The sequence below is a fragment of the Pleurodeles waltl genome, chromosome 5 (genome assembly GCF_031143425.1).
Source record: "Pleurodeles waltl isolate 20211129_DDA chromosome 5, aPleWal1.hap1.20221129, whole genome shotgun sequence".
Lineage (NCBI taxonomy): Eukaryota > Metazoa > Chordata > Amphibia > Caudata > Salamandridae > Pleurodeles > Pleurodeles waltl.
In genome coordinates this window covers 268,841,498-268,860,824 of record NC_090444.1, presented here as the reverse complement: position 1 = coordinate 268,860,824, position 19,327 = coordinate 268,841,498, and the positions used below count along the sequence as shown (strand labels likewise).

At 47.2% G+C, this 19,327-nt stretch overlaps 1 protein-coding gene across 2 annotated transcripts in view; it reads right to left on the bottom strand.

The window, feature by feature from the left end:
- CAMKMT (calmodulin-lysine N-methyltransferase) overlaps positions 1-19,327 on the bottom strand; it is a 1,452,342-nt gene that overhangs the window by 35,372 nt on the left and 1,397,643 nt on the right. The window contains exons 10-11 of one of the 2 annotated variants that reach the window (XM_069234006.1): positions 6,961-7,092; positions 6,692-6,806 (exon numbers count right to left, since the gene is read on the bottom strand). In XM_069234006.1, the coding sequence (XP_069090107.1) occupies positions 6,723-6,806; positions 6,961-7,092 (216 nt within the window). In that variant the 3' untranslated portion in view covers positions 6,692-6,722. The remainder of the gene's footprint in view (positions 1-6,691; positions 6,807-6,960; positions 7,093-19,327) is intronic. The other variant, XM_069234007.1, reaches the window with a different exon arrangement.

Sequence of the window (19,327 nt, the reverse complement as noted above, 5' to 3'; positions counted from 1 at the left end):
GGGCCTAATAAGGCTCAAGATGGGGGGCCATGTAGCCCCCCTCTCTTCTTGTTTATATGTGGGGCCTAGGGATGGGGCCACTGGGGCCTATCAGGGCTCTAGAAGGTGGGGCTGCATGCCCCTGTCCCCTTAAATTTAGGCCCTGGGGATGGGGTCCCTGGGGCCCAGGAAAGCTAGGGAGGGGGGGCCTGGCCACCCATCCCCTTTTTTATTGTATTTGGCCCCAAAGATGAGGTCCTAGGGCCCTTTAAGGCTCGAGAGGGGGACTTCAAACCCTCCTCCACTGTTTGGCATTTGGCCCCAGGGGATAGGGTTCCAGAGGCCTTTTAAGGCTTAGTGAGGGAGGCCACACTGCCCCAACCACCTTTTTATTGGAACTGGCCTCAGGGATGGGCTCAATGGGGCCAATTAGGGGTTAAGAAAGGGACTGAACTCAATATATATGTTTTGTCCCAGGGGATGGGGTTCCTGGGGCTCAAGACCAGCCTTACACTGTGCACGTCAAAGGCTGTGCATGGTGTGGGGTTGGCAGCCTGATAGAGGCCTGGGCACAAGGCATGGCGGCAGGCCAAGCACTGTGGCCAACACCACTGTGCACAGCCAAAGGCTGTGCGCAGCATGTGGTTGACTGCCTGCGGGAGTTGGACTCACAGCCTGGCTGCAAGATTGGTCATGCGGCTAACCCCACAGCACGCATGACCAATGGGGTGGGGTTAGCTGCCTCTGGGTGGCTGCCTGTGGGGAGAAGGACGCCTCACTGCACCCGACAAAAGGCTGTGCACAGTGTGAGGTCGGTTCCCTGTGCGTGGGGGGTAGGTATCTTCGGGTGTGTTGGCAACAGGGTCTGGGCAGAAGCCGAGCGGAGTAGGCTGTCTGTGAGGGTTTAACGTGGGCATTGCCACAGCATGGCAGGGGTTGCTTGATGTATGGTAATAAATTCACTGAAAAAAAACAACGGTTAAAGTAACGTTATAGTTAGGTGAACATGTCTGTGACATTGAGTATCTAGAGAAACTTGGCTTTCTCTGAACAGTTTTATACATATTGAACACCATGTGCAATGAGGGTTTTCCATATATCTGTGGTTGATTGTTAATGTGAACAAGGCTACCTGTGAAGTGTATGGTATTGAGATGTCATCAGTGATGTCATAAAAGATGTAATAAATTGTCATAGAATATGTCATGAGTGATGTAATATGCGAGGTCATAAGCAGTGGATGGCAGGGCGCAAGTTATAGTTGGCTCTGCTAACTATGACTGGTGAATTTCTGTCATTTTCTTTAGTTCAAAACGTTAATGTTGTCAATTATATATTTACCCAACCATGAGGTTAATTTAACCTTTGTTTTCATATCTATCTCTCTCTCTCTCTCTATCTATATATATATATATGTATATATATGTATATATATATATATATATATATATATATATATATATATATATATATATATATATCCAAAAGCAAATCCCGAAATACTGAGGCTCAAAAAAGTGGCGGTCCGACCATGGTCTCGGGAATAACCATCAAATAAATCAACACATATTCTTGTAACCACAAGAAAGGTCAGGACACTTCCAGATGAATGTAAAAAAGTTTTACTATCACACAGATTCTTCCTCCCAACGCGTTTCAGCCGTAGCCTTGTTCACAGATGGGGGAAGTGAGCACATCAGCATACAAATGCCCAAATCTAATAAAACTGATGACAGACAAACAAAGCAAATAAAGCAACTTGTTCTGCAACCATAGTGGCCATATTGGACTAGTATGTGGTATATTGTATATAAGATAACTTAAATATTGTCTACATCATTGATAAACCCATCAAGTCTATTAAAACATTTGTTTATATACTCGATAATTTTGTTCAAACCTGAATCTATATCATTGATAAACACAATCAAATATCATCCAAAATCCTTCTGTACCTATTGATCTAGATATATGCCATATTTTCTTAATGTGATAGGTATGTGTTAATTTCATGTATATTGATTCAAATCACTTGTCACATATAATTGCAACACTCTAACCTCTTATTCTTAACATATACCCTAAAAAATACTCGAGCCCATCTCCACTACAATACAGTCTGTAATTCTATGTGCCCATTAAAACCCCACAATACATGATCAGAAGCCCTGTGCATAAATACAATAATACTAATGTATCATTAAATACACAATCCTATAAACAAAAACACACAAAAGTTACTTCAGAAATTGTAACCCAGAAATGTCTATCCAAGATGACTGCACATCTCCTCACTGGAATTTAAACCCCCAGGGGAGAGAGTCATAAATCTAATAATATATTTGGATTCCAGAGTGCATAAAGGCTTTTTGTCTGTCACCACCCCGAATATTGGGCTTAACATGATCACACACCAAGTAACTTAATAATTTCTCGTCACCTTGATGTTCCTCTTGAAAATGTCTCGCTACTGGATAGTTACGGTCATTATTCCGGATGGCTCTTGTATGTTCAAGGATTCTTTTCTTGGCCTTATGAATAGTACTTCCCACATATAATTTATTACATGGGCATCTCAAACAATACACACAAAATTCGGTATTGCAATTGTAATGGCCCAGAATCCTGTACTTATTCTGTCCATTACCCCAGATAACAACCGAGCAATTGACACTATATCTGCAGGCCTTACAATGTTGACACAATAGAATCCTGTAATGTTTAGACAGCCATCTTGAGACTTGGTTTCAGTCAAGTCCCTGAAAAAAAAGATAAAAAATAAGAAAAGGGGCCAGGGTAGGGACACCCTGACCCGTTAGCTCTGTTGCTGGGGTCCCAGAAGGACTCCCCCAGGGCAAAAAAGTACTTGTTAAATTAAATTTAGCCGCAAATTCGCGAGGGGGGCATGAATCTGCGGCAAAAATGTAAAAAAAAAAAAAAAAAACAAGCATGGTCTCCCACACTGGATTTGGTAAAACCAAGCCCCTGAGGCATGTTAAAATTAAAGGACGGGGCCCCCTCCTGGGCTTATTTATGACCCGGGACTGCCACCAGAATGCATGATGGAGAAGTGTGGCTCAATGGTTAGAGCGGCAGACCCTGATGCAGAAATCTGGCCCGGACCAGGGTTCAATTCCCGCCTCATCGGGTCTTGAGCTTAATTTCCTCGGACCTGATAATTCTCGCATCGGTGCCTAACCTAATTCATGGGTCCCACTCTGTAACCCTGGGCAATAGCTTGCTTAATCTCCACAACAGCCCCAACAGCGCTGGGATGACTGGCTTCACCTTGGAGGTTGCCCAGGAGTGGGCACCTCACAGGGAAAAGCCAGGAGGGGTTCCACAGTGGTATGCGTACAGTGCCTTGAGACCCTAACGGGTGAGTAGTGCGCTATACAAGTACGAAGTTTACAGTTTATGATGGAACCACCCATGCATGAACAACGCATGCCTTAACAACACTGTCGAAGCCACAACAGCGTTATTTCCACGCATGCCTTTACAATGAATTTTGTTGTAAAAGCATGCCTATTAAAGACGTGTGGAAATGGCTTGTGAAATGGCATGCATGGCACTATCATACAACAACCCCCACCCCTAATACTTAAACTACCCTGACCCCTCCACCCACCCTAAGCCCTAAAAAAATACTATCCTAACCCACACCTCCTCCCTTAGAAACTAAAGTACCCCGACTTCCAACCCACCCTGAACCATAACAAAAGACCTACCCTGACCCCCACCACTGTCCAATAAAACAAAACTACACAACACCCCCACCGACCCTGAGCCCTAAAACCTTCCCCCTAAGTAAACTATCCTGACCCTTCTCCCGTCCTGAGCCCTAAAACCTTCCCCTTAAGTAAACTACTCCGACTCTCCACCTACTCTAAGACCTAAATTCACCCCACCCCTAAAAACTATCTCCACCCCTGCCCCAACCCCTTACCTCACCACGCCCTCTCCTGATCTTTCCTCCTGTTCTCTCCTCCTGTCCTTCCTTAAACTTTCCCCCACCCCTTTAAAAATAAAGTATCCCACTCCCCACCATAAGCCCTAAATAAAAATAACCAAACCCTACCCGCTTCTAAAAAATAAAATAGCCCAACCCCCCACCCAAAGCCCTGAAAAATGAAATACTCAAACCCCCCCACCCCGCCCATGAAAAAAAAAGCCTGACCCCCACCCACCGACCCCTTAATCCACCCCCACTTCTAAAAACTACCCCTACCCCTGCCCCAGCCCCACTTACCTCACCACGTCCTCTCCGGATCCACCTTGCCTATTTCTGTGCATTAACCATGCATATGCATAGTTTGGCACATGCATCGTTAAGGCACAGATAAAAAGCTGTAATTGTTCCGGCAAGCGTGGTTATGGTTGCCTGGGAAACGTCCGAGTTGTTTACAACGCGTTGTCCCGAATATTTCCCCTGCCACCACCCTGGGGCTTCATTTCAATGGAATGTGGGGTGCACACAGCCCCCCATGACCAAGGGACCATCAACTCCCTAGGGAAAAATTAGTACAATAAGTACACAGGATGCCCCTGCAGCCCCAGGCTAATATTTTATGATATGCGGGGCCACACCCCACAGCCCTGGGGACGACCATCTCCCTGGGGCAAAATGTTTAAAATAAGTAGGGGGTCCTGAGCACACCCCCACAACCCTGGAGACCGCCACCTCCTGAAATAAAAGAATGAAGGTGGTCCACTACAGACTCCCATCCCCAGGGGCCACCACCTCCCTGGGGCAAATACAATGTTGGAGGGGGCCCACATGCCCCCCCTTGAGGAGCCATAGATGGCCCTGGAGACCGCCACCCCAGGGCCAGCTCCTGCTGTGTCTCAGTGTGCCCACCGACAGGAAACAGCTGTTTGCTCTGACTTGGCAGGAGCTTTAGCAGTTCCCACAAAGTCAGAGCAAACACTCCGCTCACAGCAAGTGATAGCTGTCAAACAGCTCTTGCTTGCTGGGAGCACAGGTTTCCCTAACTCCCTGCCTGCAGGGATGCGAGCAGGGAAACAGAGGAAACTATTGCTCTCACAGACAGGGAGCTGCATGTTTGGCAGCTCCTTGTCTGAGACAGCAATGCCGGCGCCTGCAGGAGGTGGGGAGCCAACTGGGCCTTGAGGCTGCCCCTGTGGCCCCACTGCACACTGGATGCCCTGCGGTGCAGCCAGAACACACGGCCGGGCCCTGGGGGATGGGGTCCCCGGGCCGAAATTGGCCAGAGAAGGGGGACCATGCGGTCCTCCTTCCGCCCCAAAAGTGGTATATATTGAGGTCAGGCCCCGGGGATGGGGTCCCCAGGGCTGAGATTGGCAGGAGAAGGGGGCCGCGCAGCCCTCCCTCACACTGCACATTTACCCAATCAGGTAGTCAAATAACTAGTAGAAAGTGCTCCAGTTGGGTAGACAGTTTGTGCAACCTGTGGACTCTTGTTGGATAAAGGAGTAGGTGAGCTTCCATTCTACCCATGATGCTCATTTCACAGAAATGGAAGCACTTACAAATATAAATGTAGCAGGTACCCTAGTTGAAGCTCCACTACTAGAAAGGACAAATGATGCTAACTCCTGAGCTTGGCAAGCGCACATTCGGTTTTGAAAAATGATCTGAAATCCTTTGTGGAGGTAAATGCATCTTACATCTATTGCAGTGCAATCATCCACTCTCACAGCCACTCTCACAGCCAGAGACACCCTCTCACACCTATTCTCACACCCAGAGAGACAGGCCCTGCAGCCAACTCCCGCTTCGCACGGCCTGGCCGCTGAAGGCTGTGTGCGGTGGTGGTTGGAATAACATATAGTAATGAAAATTACTTTACGTGAAAAAAACATAGAAATTCACTGAAGAAAAAACAAAGGTTACAGGGACATAATAGTTAGGAAATATAATTGAAAAAAAACACCCTCACCATGCACTGCTAATTACCTCAAATATTACAACACTCTTGACAACTTTTTCCATAAAAATATTAATGAAACATTAGAAGTTAAATTATTGAAGAAAAAACTGCTTGGAGGGGCATGAGTTATTGCTTATCTTAGGCCGTGGATTATAGTTACTTGAAATAACTAACTATAGCTGCTGAATTTCTATAGTTTTGTGCAAGTAAATTCAGAACCTAACTATAATGTTCCTGTAACCTTTGGTGTTTTTTAAGTGTATATATATATATATATATATATATATATATCTGTTTAAACTTTATTCGTAGGGTATGTTAAAAGATGTGCACACAATTAACCAGATGTTGGAGAAGACTGGATGTTGCTCGCCGAAAAAAGAAATCCCTCTAGACATTCAGGTGGAACCTCTTCCTCCCTGTGTTGCCGAGTACTTTACGCCTATTAATAACGACAAGTAGACAGATAGCAGCAGCTTTATATAAGCAAGCTTAGAAATCATTCTCAGATAAGTGCTTTTGACCTAAATCTTGTAGCGCCTCGGTCTGACATATAACCCCGCAGCTGTGAAATTCTGTACGAGATTTAGCAGCCTGATGCCGCCGGCTGACCCAGCCATAAAGCAAAGGGAGATAAGGATTTGCAGCATGATATGATACAATTAGACATTTACCTTCTGCTATTTTCAATGCAAGCCCATTTTCCCTTAATGAGATGCAGCCCATTGTTTTAAACGCTTCAAATTAACATACTTGTTTAGTGTATGTTTGAATGTGATTAATAGGGGAAAAACAACCTCTTAAATTGTCCTGTCATGAATGGAGAGATTAGTTTCTCTGCGGAAATATAAGCAGGAGGTTGTTCTTTCTGGTTAACACCCGTGGAGATGCAAAGTTAAAGGATGGCTCTGCCTGGAACAATAATCAGATATAAAAACATCTGTTTAGCAGCAGAACACCTACAGTGCACTTTAATCAAGCATTTGCTTTACCTGCCAAAAGGACCATGATCTCTTCAAAATGCAATGCGGATTAAAGTGTTATCTAACACAAGCAGGAAACTAACCTTCAAGTGGAAGTTTGAAATGGTTTCATCATAATATTCATGTCTTTGGATGGAGAAGCCAGCCTTTTCAGCGAGGCAGCAAAACTGGTCTAATGTATTCCCTCGAAGCGGAGCAAATACCATCGCTTTTCCCTGGAACAGTACAAGGTGAAGGCACACATTTACTATTTATTAACTGGAATGCAATCACATAAAACATGCAGCAGGCAAAGCCCTCAGCCAACCACAAAGACAGGTTCCTCTGCGCACAGAATCTGATTGAGGCAAACAAAACGGGGCTTTTTTTTTTATATCATATGTCCTTCACAGAGAAGTAAGTGATGATTATTTGCAGGTAAAACAGATTTTGCAGAAAGTGGCATAATTATTCCGGAAGGTCTCGCTATTCATATGATTAAAACATCACATACACTTCCCAGCAGTGCATGAAAACACACAGCAAATATCCTACAAAAGGTGGCACCCAGGGACTACACAATTATATGGATGGGAGCAGCAGAGTTTAACAAGAACGGGAATGTCAGGCACACTGTCCATATATGTCCAAGCCCTCCCTAACTTAGGGGAGCACAGCAGATGAAATGAATTGCATCGAGGGGACGCAAATGTTGGTTGCTCTGTTCAGACCATAGAAGGGGCGCAGCTCCAGGCGCTTTAGCGCTATGGTGCAGCACTGCATTGAATAGGTTTTCTGCGGAAAGGACATTGCTCCACGCGCACGCTGCCCCATGCAGTCAGAGGCAGAACCCCTTCCATTTGTTTTTTTAAAGTTTCTTGAAGGTGCTACAATCCAAACAAGACCCCACTATGTGAGACTGGGAGGCCAGAGGATACAAATTCTTGTACTATGATCCAAAAACAAAAACGCCCAAAGATCCCTAAGGGCAAGTATGTATCTGTATTTGGCAGACAGAGACTGTTTGGGCCAAGATGGTCCTGGTCCCCGGGCAGCGTCTGAACGCAATGGTTGTGGGTATGATCTGAAACTGAAAAAACACAAACATTCGGATTAATTTGCCACTGAGGTCAGCAATGCATTGCTGTAGGGGTCAGAAGATGGGGAGAGTATTGCGGGCACAGACACACAACTAGTGAATTTCACTATATTTCAGATTGAAATCATAACCATAGAACCCCTTTAGTTTAAGTCTTTCTAGTACAAGCAAGCTACTTGTTTGTCTTTACAACAAGTAATAATCCGTTACACACACCGCAATATTAACCTTCACAACAAGAAAAGAGGATGACTATGTCCTTTCAAAATGTTTGATGTACTTGCAAACCAAAAAGAAATGCAGGCTAGCGAATTTCAACAAGGCAGAATTTTTCTCAAGGCCAGTGCTTGTGAAAGATTTGAATTGTGAGCTTCAGAAATAGACAACACAAGGAAAATAATACATTCTGAGGGTACCGTGGGTCTGCTAGCCACATAAAACCTTTAAAAGGTCTTTGCTGAAGGACGAAAATTTCCTATACATCTCACACTTATTCATAATTATCCATAAGTAGATATAATGTAAGCATTTCAACCTCACCTTATAAGAATACGGTGCTCTACACAAGTTACTAGTGTGGTTTATTTTTCACAGTCTTGAACATGCTGACAGTGCAACCTCTTATCTACTGGTCTAGTTAAAGTGTAGTGGATACATATGAAAACCGTCCACGTTGAGGCTTTGAAAGGAATGACCAGGATTATAAGACTTATATTTCCAAGGCCCTTCAGGGACATAAGACCATATGTGTTGGACCTGGCTTTTTGACAGGGTCATCCCCAAACTTTTTGCCTCCTTCCTCCTATTTTTTCTGACCTGTTGTTGTTGGCTTTTGACCTCTGGGCACTTTACCACTGCTAACCAGTGCTAAAGTGCATATGCTCTCTGTGTAAATGGTACTATTGATTGGTTTATCCATGATTGGCTATTTAATTTACTTATAAGTCCCTAGTAGAGTGCACTAGATGTGCCTAGGGCCTGTAGATTAAATGCTGCTAGTGGGCCTGCAGCACTGGTTGTGCCACCCACTTCAGTAGCCCCTTAACCTTGTCTCAGGCCTGCCATTGCAAGGCCTGTGTGTGCAGTTTCACTGCCACTTCGACTTGGCATGTAAAAGTACTTGCCAAGCCTAGAACTCCCCTTTTTCTACATATAAGTCATCCCTAATGTGTGCCCTAGGTAACCCCTAGAGCAGGGTGCTGTGCAGGTAAAAGGCAGGACATGTACCTGTGTAGTTATATGTCCTGGTAGTGTAAAACTCCTAAATTCATTTTTTACACTACTGTGAGGCCTGCTCCCTTCATAGGCTAATATTGGGGCTGCCCTCATACACTGTTGAAGTGGCAGCTGCTGATCTGAAAGGAGCAGGAAGGTCATATTTAGTATGGCCAGAATGGTAATATAAAGTCCTGCTGACTGGTGAAGTCGGATTTAATATTACTATTCTAGAAATGCCACTTTTAGAAAGTGAGCATTTCTTTGCACTAAAATCTTGTTATGCCCTTCAATCCACGTCTGGCTAGGTTTAGTTGACAGCTCCTTGTGCATTCACTCAGACACACCCCAAACACAGGGTACTCAGCCTCACTTGCATACATCTGCATTTTGAATGGGTCTTCCTGGGCTGGGAGGGTGGAGGGCCTGCCCTCACACAAAGGACTGCCACACCCCCTACTGGGACTCTGGCAGACAGGATTGAACTGAAAGGGGGCTTGGTGCATTTCTTAGACACTCTTTGAAGTCACCCCCACTTCAAAGGCACAACTTAGTATAAAACAGGGCCTCTGCCCTACCTCATCAGACACTTGCTGGAGAAGAAACCTGAACCAGAAACTACATCCTGCCAAGAAGAACTGCCTGGCTGCTCAAAGGACTCACCTGTCTGCTTTTCTACAAAGGACTGCTGCCTTGCTGTTGGCCTGCTGCCTTGCTGAACTGCCTGGCTGCTCAAAGGACTCACCTGTCTGCTTTTCTACAAAGGACTGCTGCCTTGCTGTTGGCCTGCTGCCTTGCTGAACTCTTGTCTGGCTGTAAAAGTGCTCTCCAAGGGCTTGGATAGAGCTTGCCTCCTGTTCCCTGAAGTCTCAGGACCAAAAAGACTTCTCTCTTCCTCTTGGACGCTCCGTGCGCCGAAATTTTCGCCGCACAGCTTGTTCCGCGGCAAGAAAAACGCCGCACACCGACGCTGATCGACGCGACGCCTTCGGGACGACCGAAACTTTGACGCACGGCCGCGCAAGGACAACGCCGCCCGACTTCCCAGGAGAAATCGACGCGACGCCTGCCGTGAGATCAAAACTTTGACGCACGGCCTCGCAAGGACAACGCCGCCCGACTCCCCAGGAGAAATCGACGCGACGCCTGCCGTGAGATCGAAACTTCGACGCACAGCCCCGCAGAACGACGCGCAGCCGGAAAACAAGCAGGAAAATCCACGCACAGACCCGGGACATCTGGTACTCCCCGCGAACCACAGAAAGAGACTGTCCGCGTGCCGGAAAACGACGCACGACTCCCCGCGTGGAAAATAACGATGCAAGTCCGTGTGTGCTGAGGAGAAATCGACGCACACACCAGTTTTCCACGTACCTCTTCTCCTGTGGCCCTCTGAGGAGATTTTCCACCAGGTACTTTGTGTTTGAAAGAGACTTTGTTTACTTTCTAAAGACTTAAGACACTTTATATCACTTTTCAGTGATATCTTTACAAATTCATATTGCAACTTTGATCGTTTTGACCTGAAGATACCCAGATAAATATTATATATTTTTCTAAACACTGTGTGGTGTATTTTTGTGGTGTTATGCTATGGTGTTGTATGATTTATTGCACAAATGCTTTACACATTGCCTTCTAAGTTAAGCCTGACTGCTCGTGCCAAGCTACCGGAGGGTGAGCACAGGCTGATTTTGGATTGTGTGTGACTTACCCTGACTAGAGTGAGGGTTCTTGCTTGGACAGAGGGCAACCTGACTGCCAACCAAAAACCCCATTTCTAACATTGGTGGCAGCGGTGGGATAGGACTTGTGTTTGTGCAGTGACATACAGTAGCTAAGTATTTCACTACCTACCCACAGTTGAAGGTCAACTTGATTTTTCATCTTTTTTGGCTTTTGATTCTCTGATGTCCTCCTGGATATACTATTGATATTTTGGACTTTGGATTTTGGTTTTTGCTGGTAAGATCTTATCAAAATGGGATTGCTTACCTACTCATTCTTTGTTCGTACTGACCACCTCACTAAGGCTGACCTAAGGAAGCTTTGCAGAAAATGGGGCCTTCCTGTAGCAAGGAGATCTACTAAAGCGGAGATGCTACATAACTACATAGTCTGGGGGGAGGAAAGATGGGCAGAGAGAGAGGCAGCAAGAAACCAAATGACTAAGTACCCCTCAGATGAGGAGGAGGACTACACACATGAGGAGGAAGACTGCTCACATGAGGAGGACGACTACTCAGATGAGGAAAGAGACCCAGAGATAGATGAATGGCTCTGAGGTCAAAGGCGACAGGAGCAACAATTAGAGGAGTATCTTGCAAGGGTTGAGGCAAAAAGACTCTTAGCCCTGGAAGAAGAAAAGATTGCAGCTCAAGAGCTGAGCTGTAAAGAGCTGAAACTGGAGGCCGGAAGGGCTGAGTCCAGTTCAGATGGTGGCAGCAAAAATCTTGCATCTAGTACTGCTGAAGAAGGGCACAAGCCCAGAGATGTGGTGCCCAACTTGAAGAAGGGAGTTGACACACCCCAGGCGGTTCAAGGGTATGAGGTAGTTCCCGTTATGCACAGGGTCCCTGAGAAGGATTGGGGAACTGGCACAGGGAGTCATATTCCTACTGGGGGGAGGGACACTTTACTGACTCTAGCAGAGAGTGACAGAGAAAAGGGTTCCCCCCTGGTGGACGTCCTGGATATAGAGTGTAGAGACATCCCAGAAGAGTATGGGTTGAGTGTCAGGGACAGACAGATACTGTCTCACCAGTCTCAGGAGGGTGAGGTAGAGTGCTTTTCCAAGGTTGAGTTACTGGGTGGTTGGGTGAAGGGTACTGTGGTTAATACATGTGAAGGGCAGAGTGATGTAATTGCTGGAGAGCATATGTCTGGTCCTTATTTTCCAGAGCTACGCCAACACCAGGTGGAGTGTGAGTTCTCTGACCCCAGGGAACTTACAACGGAGGCAGACTTCTGGGTGAGTACCAGAGAGTCTGAAGAGGCATTTGGGGGTGCTCCTGAAGGGAGTAGTCTAGGTGGTTCCCAACCGAGTGAGGTGGGAAAGGATTGTAGTGTCCCAGGTAGGTCCCAGGTCCTAGAGGGTTCCATGAGGGAATACCAGGAGGGAAGCCTAGCCTGTACCGTAGGGCCACCTTTTGAGGGAAGCCCCGCAGTGTCAGAAGAACTTGGGGGGGTGACTGTAGCCAGCATCCCAACAGTTCTGGTGTCTGGCAGTACCCCTCCTAGTGAGGGGGTGCAGAAGTCCAGACATAGGGTTGAGAGGGGGTTGCAGACCCCAGTGGAGGACCTTGAGAGTCAGGGGTCAGCTCTGAGAGCAGAGCCCCCCAGGAATGACCCAGGTGAAACCGTTTCTGGTTTGGGGGAAACCCAGACTCTGCCGGATGGGCAGAGGTCGGGAGACCTGCGCCAACCAGACTCTTGTGTGGCCCTTGGGGACGGTGTGTCCCTTGTGGGGGGTGAGAGTGCCCCCCAGGAAGTCCTGGCATGCCAGGCAAAGATTCAACCTCAGGGTGGTGACTCTGGGTTGGATACCCAGGTTCAGAGGTTAAACTCTGACCTGGTGGGAGGTAGGTGTGCCTCCCAAGAAGTCCTGCTGTGCCAGGCAATTGTCCAACCTCAGGGTGTTGACTGAGTTGGATGACCAGGTTCAGAGGTTAAACTCTGATCTGGTGGGGGGTAGGTGTGCCCCCCAGAAAGTCCTGGTGTGCCAAGCAATTGCCCAACCTCAGGGTGGTGACCCTGGGTTGGGGAACCAGGCTCAGAGGTTAAACTCTGACCTGGTGGGAGGTAGGTGTGCCTCCCTGGAAGTCCTGGCCTGCCAGGCAATGGTTCAACCTCAGAGTGGTGACTCTGGGTTGGCTAACCAGGGTCAGAGGATAAACTCTGACCTGTTGGGGGGTAGGTGTGCCCCCCAGAAAGTCCTGGTATGCCAGGCAATGGTTCAACCTCAGGGTGGTGACTCTGGGTTGGATACCCAGGTTCAGAGGTTAACCTCTGACCTGGTGGGAGGTAGGTGTGCCTCCCAGGAAGTCCTGCTATGCCAGGCAGTTGTCCAACCTCAGGGTGTTGACTATGGGTTGGATAACCGGGTTCAGAGGTTAAACTCTGACCTGGTGGGGGGTACTAGTGCCCCCCAGGAAGTCCTGGTGTACCAGGCTGTTGTCCAACCTCAGGGTGCTGACTCTGGGTTGGATAACCGGGTTCAGAGGTTAAACTCTGACCTGGTGGGGGGTAGGTGTGCCCCCCAGAAAGTCCTGGCGTGCCAGGCAATTGTTCAACCTCAGGGTGGTGACCCTAGGTTGGAGAACCAGGTTCAGAGGTTAACCACTGACCTGGTGGGAGGTAGTTGTGCCTCCCAGAAAGCCCTGGTGTGCCAGGCAGTTGCCCAACCTCAGGGTGGTGACCCTAGGTTGGAGAACCAGGTTCAGAGGTTAAACTCTGACCTAGTGGAGGGTCAGTGTGCCCTCCAGGAAGTCCTGGCGTGCCAGGCAATTGTTCAACTTCAGGGTGGTGACTCTGAATTGGATGGCCAAGTTCAGAGGTTAAACTCTGACCTGGTGGAGGGTCAGTGTGCCCTCCAGGAAGTCCTGGCGTGCCAGGCAATTGTTCAACTTCAGGGTGGTGACTCTGAGTTGAATGGTCAGGTGCAGAGGTTAAACTCTGACCTGGTGGGGGGTAGGTGTGCCTCCCAGAAAGTCCTGGTTTGCCAGGCAGTGATCCAGTCTGAGGGTACAGACCCTGGGCTGGAAGACCAGGTTCAGGGTGTCCCCCCGGACCTGGAGGGAGGGCCTACTGATAACAGTGCCCCTACCAAGTTGTCTTCTGAGGAGGCCACTCCTAGTTGGAGGGTGCTGGACCCCAGAAGGGAGGGCAGGGGGAGGGAAGCCTCACCCCGGGCCCTAGTCCAACCTGAAGGTACAGACCCCAGGTTGGAGGGCCAGTTGCAGGTTAACAGCCCTGCACTGGTGGAGGAATGGTACAGGGCGACTTCTATAAGCACCCTGACCATGTTGGACTCTGGGGGTACCGCTCCAGGAGGGAGGGTACAGAGCCCCAGAGGGGAGGACCAGGTTCAGGCTGTCATCCCTGAACTGGTGGAAGGGAGAGTGGTTAAAGGGTGCCCAGCACCTGGGGCTACCGCCCCCCACTCTCCACAGCCACAGTGGTGGGAGAGCTTTGAGAGGCCTGGGGCCTGGCTCTCATCCCTGGCAGCTGTCAGTAACCACTGTGGCTTGCTGTCCGGGTGGACAGAGTTATCCCTGGGGAGGGGACAAGTGTCACACCCCGGGGGTAGAGTGGGCAACACCACTGTGTTGGTCATGGTGGTACTATCCTGCTCCTGGGATACATCTGTGAGCAAAGTAAGGTTAGGTGCTGCACAGATGGGATCCGCAGGTAAGGAGAAAGGTTCCCCATGGGTTGGCTTAATGGGCCCTGAGAGTATGGACAGAGGGATCCAATTGGAGTCAGGAAGGCGAAGAACTGGAGCATGCCCCTGCTGTTGTGGGCCTGGGTCCTTGTTCTGTCGCCTCAAACAGGGAAGTACATCAGGATAGTGATTGTTCTCCCCTGGCTTTAGGCTGGTAGGGGGTCATGTTGGACCTGGCTTTTTGACAGGGTCATCCCCAAACTTTTTGCCTCCTTCCTCCTATTTTTTCTGACCTGTTGTTGTTGGCTTTTGACCTCTGGGCACTTTACCACTGCTAACCAGTGCTAAAGTGCATATGCTCTCTGTGTAAATGGTACTATTGATTGGTTTATCCATGATTGGCTATTTAATTTACTTATAAGTCCCTAGTAGAGTGCACTATATGTGCCTAGGGCCTGTAGATTAAATGCTGCTAGTGGGCCTGCAGCACTGGTTGTGCCACCCACGTCAGTAGCCCCTTAACCCTGTCTCAGGCCTGCCATTGCAAAGCCTGTGTGTGCAGATTCACTGCCACTTCGACTTGGCATTTAAAAGTACTTGCCAAGCCTAGAACTCCCCTTTTTCTACATATAAGTCATCCCTAATGTGTGCCCTAGGTAACCCCTAGAGCAGGGTGCTGTGTAGGTAAAAGGCAGGACATGTACCTGTGTAGTTATATGTCCTGGTAGTGTAAAACTCCTAAATTCGTTTTTACACTACTGTGAGGCCTGCTCCCTTCATAGGCTAACATTGGGGCTGCCCTCATACACTGTTGAAGTGGCAGCTGCTGATCTGAAAGGAGCAGGAAGGTCATATTTAGTATGGCCAGAATGGTAATATAAAGTCCTGCTGACTGGTGAAGTCGGATTTAATATTACTATTCTAGAAATGCCACTTTTAGAAAGTGAGCATTTCTTTGCACTAAAATCTTGTTGTGCCCTTCAATCCACGTCTGGCTAGGTTTAGTTGACAGCTCCTTGTGCATTCACTCAGACACACCCCAAACACAGGGTACTCAGCCTCACTTGCATACATCTGCATTTTGAATGGGTCTTCCTGGGCTGGGAGGGTGGAGGGCCTGCCCTCACACAAAGGACTGCCACACCCCCTACTGGGACTCTGGCAGACAGAATTGAACTGAAAGGGGGCTTGGTGCATTTCTTAGACACTCTTTGAAGTCACCCCCACTTCAAAGGCACAACTTAGTATAAAACAGGGCCTCTGCCCTACCTCATCAGACACTTGCTGGAGAAGAAACCTGAACCAGAAACTACATCCTGCCAAGAAGAACTGCCTGGCTGCTCAAAGGACTCGCCTGTCTGCTTTTCTACAAAGGACTGCTGCCTTGCTGTTGGCCTGCTGCCTTGCTGAACTGCCTGGCTGCTCAAAGGACTCACCTGTCTGCTTTTCTACAAAGGACTGCTGCCTTGCTGTTGGCCTGCTGCCTTGCTGAACTCTTGTCTGGCTGTAAAAGTGCTCTCCAAGAGCTTGGATAGAGCGTGCCTCCTGTTCCCTGAAGTCTCAGGACCAAAAAGACTTCTCTCTTCCTCTTGGACGCTCCGTGCGCCGAAATTTTCGACGCACAGCTTGTTCCGCGGCAAGAAAAACGCCGCACACCGACGCTGATCGACGCGACGCCTTCGGGACGACCAAAACTTTGACGCACGGCCTCGCAAGGACAACGCCACCCGACTTCCCAGGAGAAATTGACGCAACGCCTGCCGTAAGATCAAAACTTTGACGCACGGCCTCGCAAGGACAACGCCGCCCGACTCCCCAGGAGAAATCGACGCGACGCCTGCCGTGAGATCGAAACTTCGACGCGCAGCCCCGCAGAACGGCGCGCAGCCGGAAAACAAGCAGGAAAATCCACGCACAGACCCGGGACATCTGGTACTCCCCGCGAACCACAGAAAGAGACTGTCCGCGCGCCGGAAAACGACACACGACTCCCCGCGTGGAAAATAACGACGCAAGTCGTTGTGTGTGCTGAGGAGAAATCGACGCACACACCAGTTTTCCACGTACCTCCTCTCCTGTGGCCCTCTGAGGAGATTTTCCACCAGAAACCAGGTACTTTGTGTTTGGAGACTTTGTTTACTTTCTAAAGACTTAAGACACTTTATATCACTTTTCAGTGATATCTTTACAAATTCATATTGCAACTTTGATCGTTTTGACCTGAAGATACCCAGATAAATATTATATATTTTTCTAAACACTGTGTGGTGTATTTTTGTGGTGTTATGCTATGGTGTTGTATGATTTATTGCACAAATGCTTTACACATTGCCTTCTAAGTTAAGCCTGACTGCTCGTGCCAAGCTACCGGAGGGTGAGCACAGGCTGATTTTGGATTGTGTGTGACTTACCCTGACTAGAGTGAGGGTTCTTGCTTGGACAGAGGGCAACCTGACTGCCAACCAAAAACCCCATTTCTAACAATATGCATATGTTGTTCTACTTACATCTTTTTCCTGCTGTGTTTTGCTAATCATTTGCCTCTCTTCTGAAGGCTTTGGAGGGAAACCTGAAACTTACATGCTGTTTGAACATTGGAGGGGTGGTAAGAAGAAAGCCATAGCCTAGATGGAAGGACTCTTTCTCCCTTCAGTTGGATGTTACTTCTCTGCTGTTTTTTGCTTTGGCTTCTTTTCAATGTGATATTATCTTTTGGCCCTGAATGATAAGGCAGCTGCAGCTGGAGGGAATCCGAAGTCTACCGCTGCATCTGGGAAGGTGGGGCACTTCATATTCTGCTGCACTTCAATTCACTTGTGCTCAGATTCATATTGGGTTTTTATGCATGATGTCTTATTAAAACACTCTTTTATTACACATTCACATTTTTCCAAATGGGTAAGCTACTTGCTAACTCTTGTTACTGTTTTCTATTTACTTCACTGTGCTGTGGGTTTCATTCAATAATTCAAAGTAGTAGTGTCACATCAAACAGGACCAGTGGCAGGAATATAGGCAGACTGTCAGGCACCAATTCTAGTACAAAACATTATCTCAATGGAAGAAGGCAGTTTATTTTGGTCATCATGTATATATCTATATAGTAGTTACGTAACGTACACCTAGCAGCAAAGCACAGTAAACACCACCAAAACCGTGTGCGAGAAGAGGTGAGGGAGACAACTGAAAAATACAGATGACGGAGGGGAGGCGGGATAAAGATATGACAATGGTGGGGCAGAATAGAAAAGAGAGGTCAACGGAGATGATAGAGTTCATGTCTGGAGCAGGCCAGGGTAGTCGAGTATTGGGAGGTGAGCAGTTGTGAGTGAAATATGCAAACATTGGAAGGTAAGAGGGCTGAAGGCATGGGGTTTTTAGGGTAGGAGAAGGAGACTTCTTTAGATGGGTCCTCCAACTGTAACGCTATACTATGGACATGTGTATAACCCATTCATGGTTTGTCTTTAGTCTTATCAGCTGGCTGGATGGTGTGTTTCATCACCGTTTCTGTCTGTTACTAACACAAGTCGAAGCGCAGACACCAGATCGCTGGCCAATAGAAACAGTCTTACGTCTGTGACATAATCCAAAATACAAATACAAACTATGTAGCAGAGTGCTTGACTCTAGTAACACTATGAAAGATCTGGATTTGGTCATGTAGATCCACTTATATATGAGTAGAAATACAAGACATGCACTACTTGCAGACATGGATTTGGCTCAGAAGGGAGGGTTGTTAAGGGGGCGGGGGGGCAAGGCCACAGTGTCTCAGTGATCCCCAGAAGTAGAAGACCAAGAGCCAAGCCAGGGCTACTGGAATTTAAGTCCCAGCCTGCCTGGAATGCGGCAATAGCAGCCAGGTGGGTAACAGTGAATAACAGTGATGTTTTTCACCAAGGAGTTCTGAGTGACATCAACTAGAGAGAACGAAGCTCAAGTTGATCACGTCACTCAGGACTTTGAGGTAAAAAAACATAAATTTTAATAACTTTTTACCCCTTTATGAATTGGTGGCATGAAAGGCCCCCGGAATCATCTGTACTGCTTTCAGCAGCTATACAGAGGCATGGGAGTATTAGGGGAACCTCCTGTGCCATACCCCTCCTCCCTGCCCAAAGCTTTGCAAAATGCTGAACAGAAATACACTATAGTTGGCATTTCACTTGAACTTTGATTCTGGAAGTAAATCCCTTCAGTAGGTCGGTAATAATTTTACTCTATGTATCACACTGATCACAATAAATATACAATAGATAAAACCAGTATTAAAACAATTTCATAAAAATTGTTAAAACAAATCTGTTGCATTAATATTACACGTTAATAAAATCAGAACATTTTGATTGATTGCTGCATTATGGCAGAAATAAGGTCTAAGATTTTCATAAGTTTACTAATAAAAACAGGGGACTGTGTCATGAAACAATTAATCGTCTTCTTAATTCTGCGAGTATTTCCTTCTTCAATGGATCCCAGAAAGTAAAAGTTCATTAAGGCTAATTATTTTGGACAGAGGCAAGTGATATGGTCTACAGCTTCAGTTTTATAACAACATCATCTGCATCCGCATTTGCCTTTGAGTATAGGGTTCCATGTTCCTTCAAATCCATGTATCGGAAAGCACAAGAGTTTGAATCTCAAATATTTTGGTTTTTTGTGTAGCTTCTAGGTTTGAATCAATATGTTCCTGTTTTACAGTTAAATACGAATTGTAAACCGAATCCAAAATGCTTATAATTCCCCAGAGTCGAGAGATCTTCCTCACGAT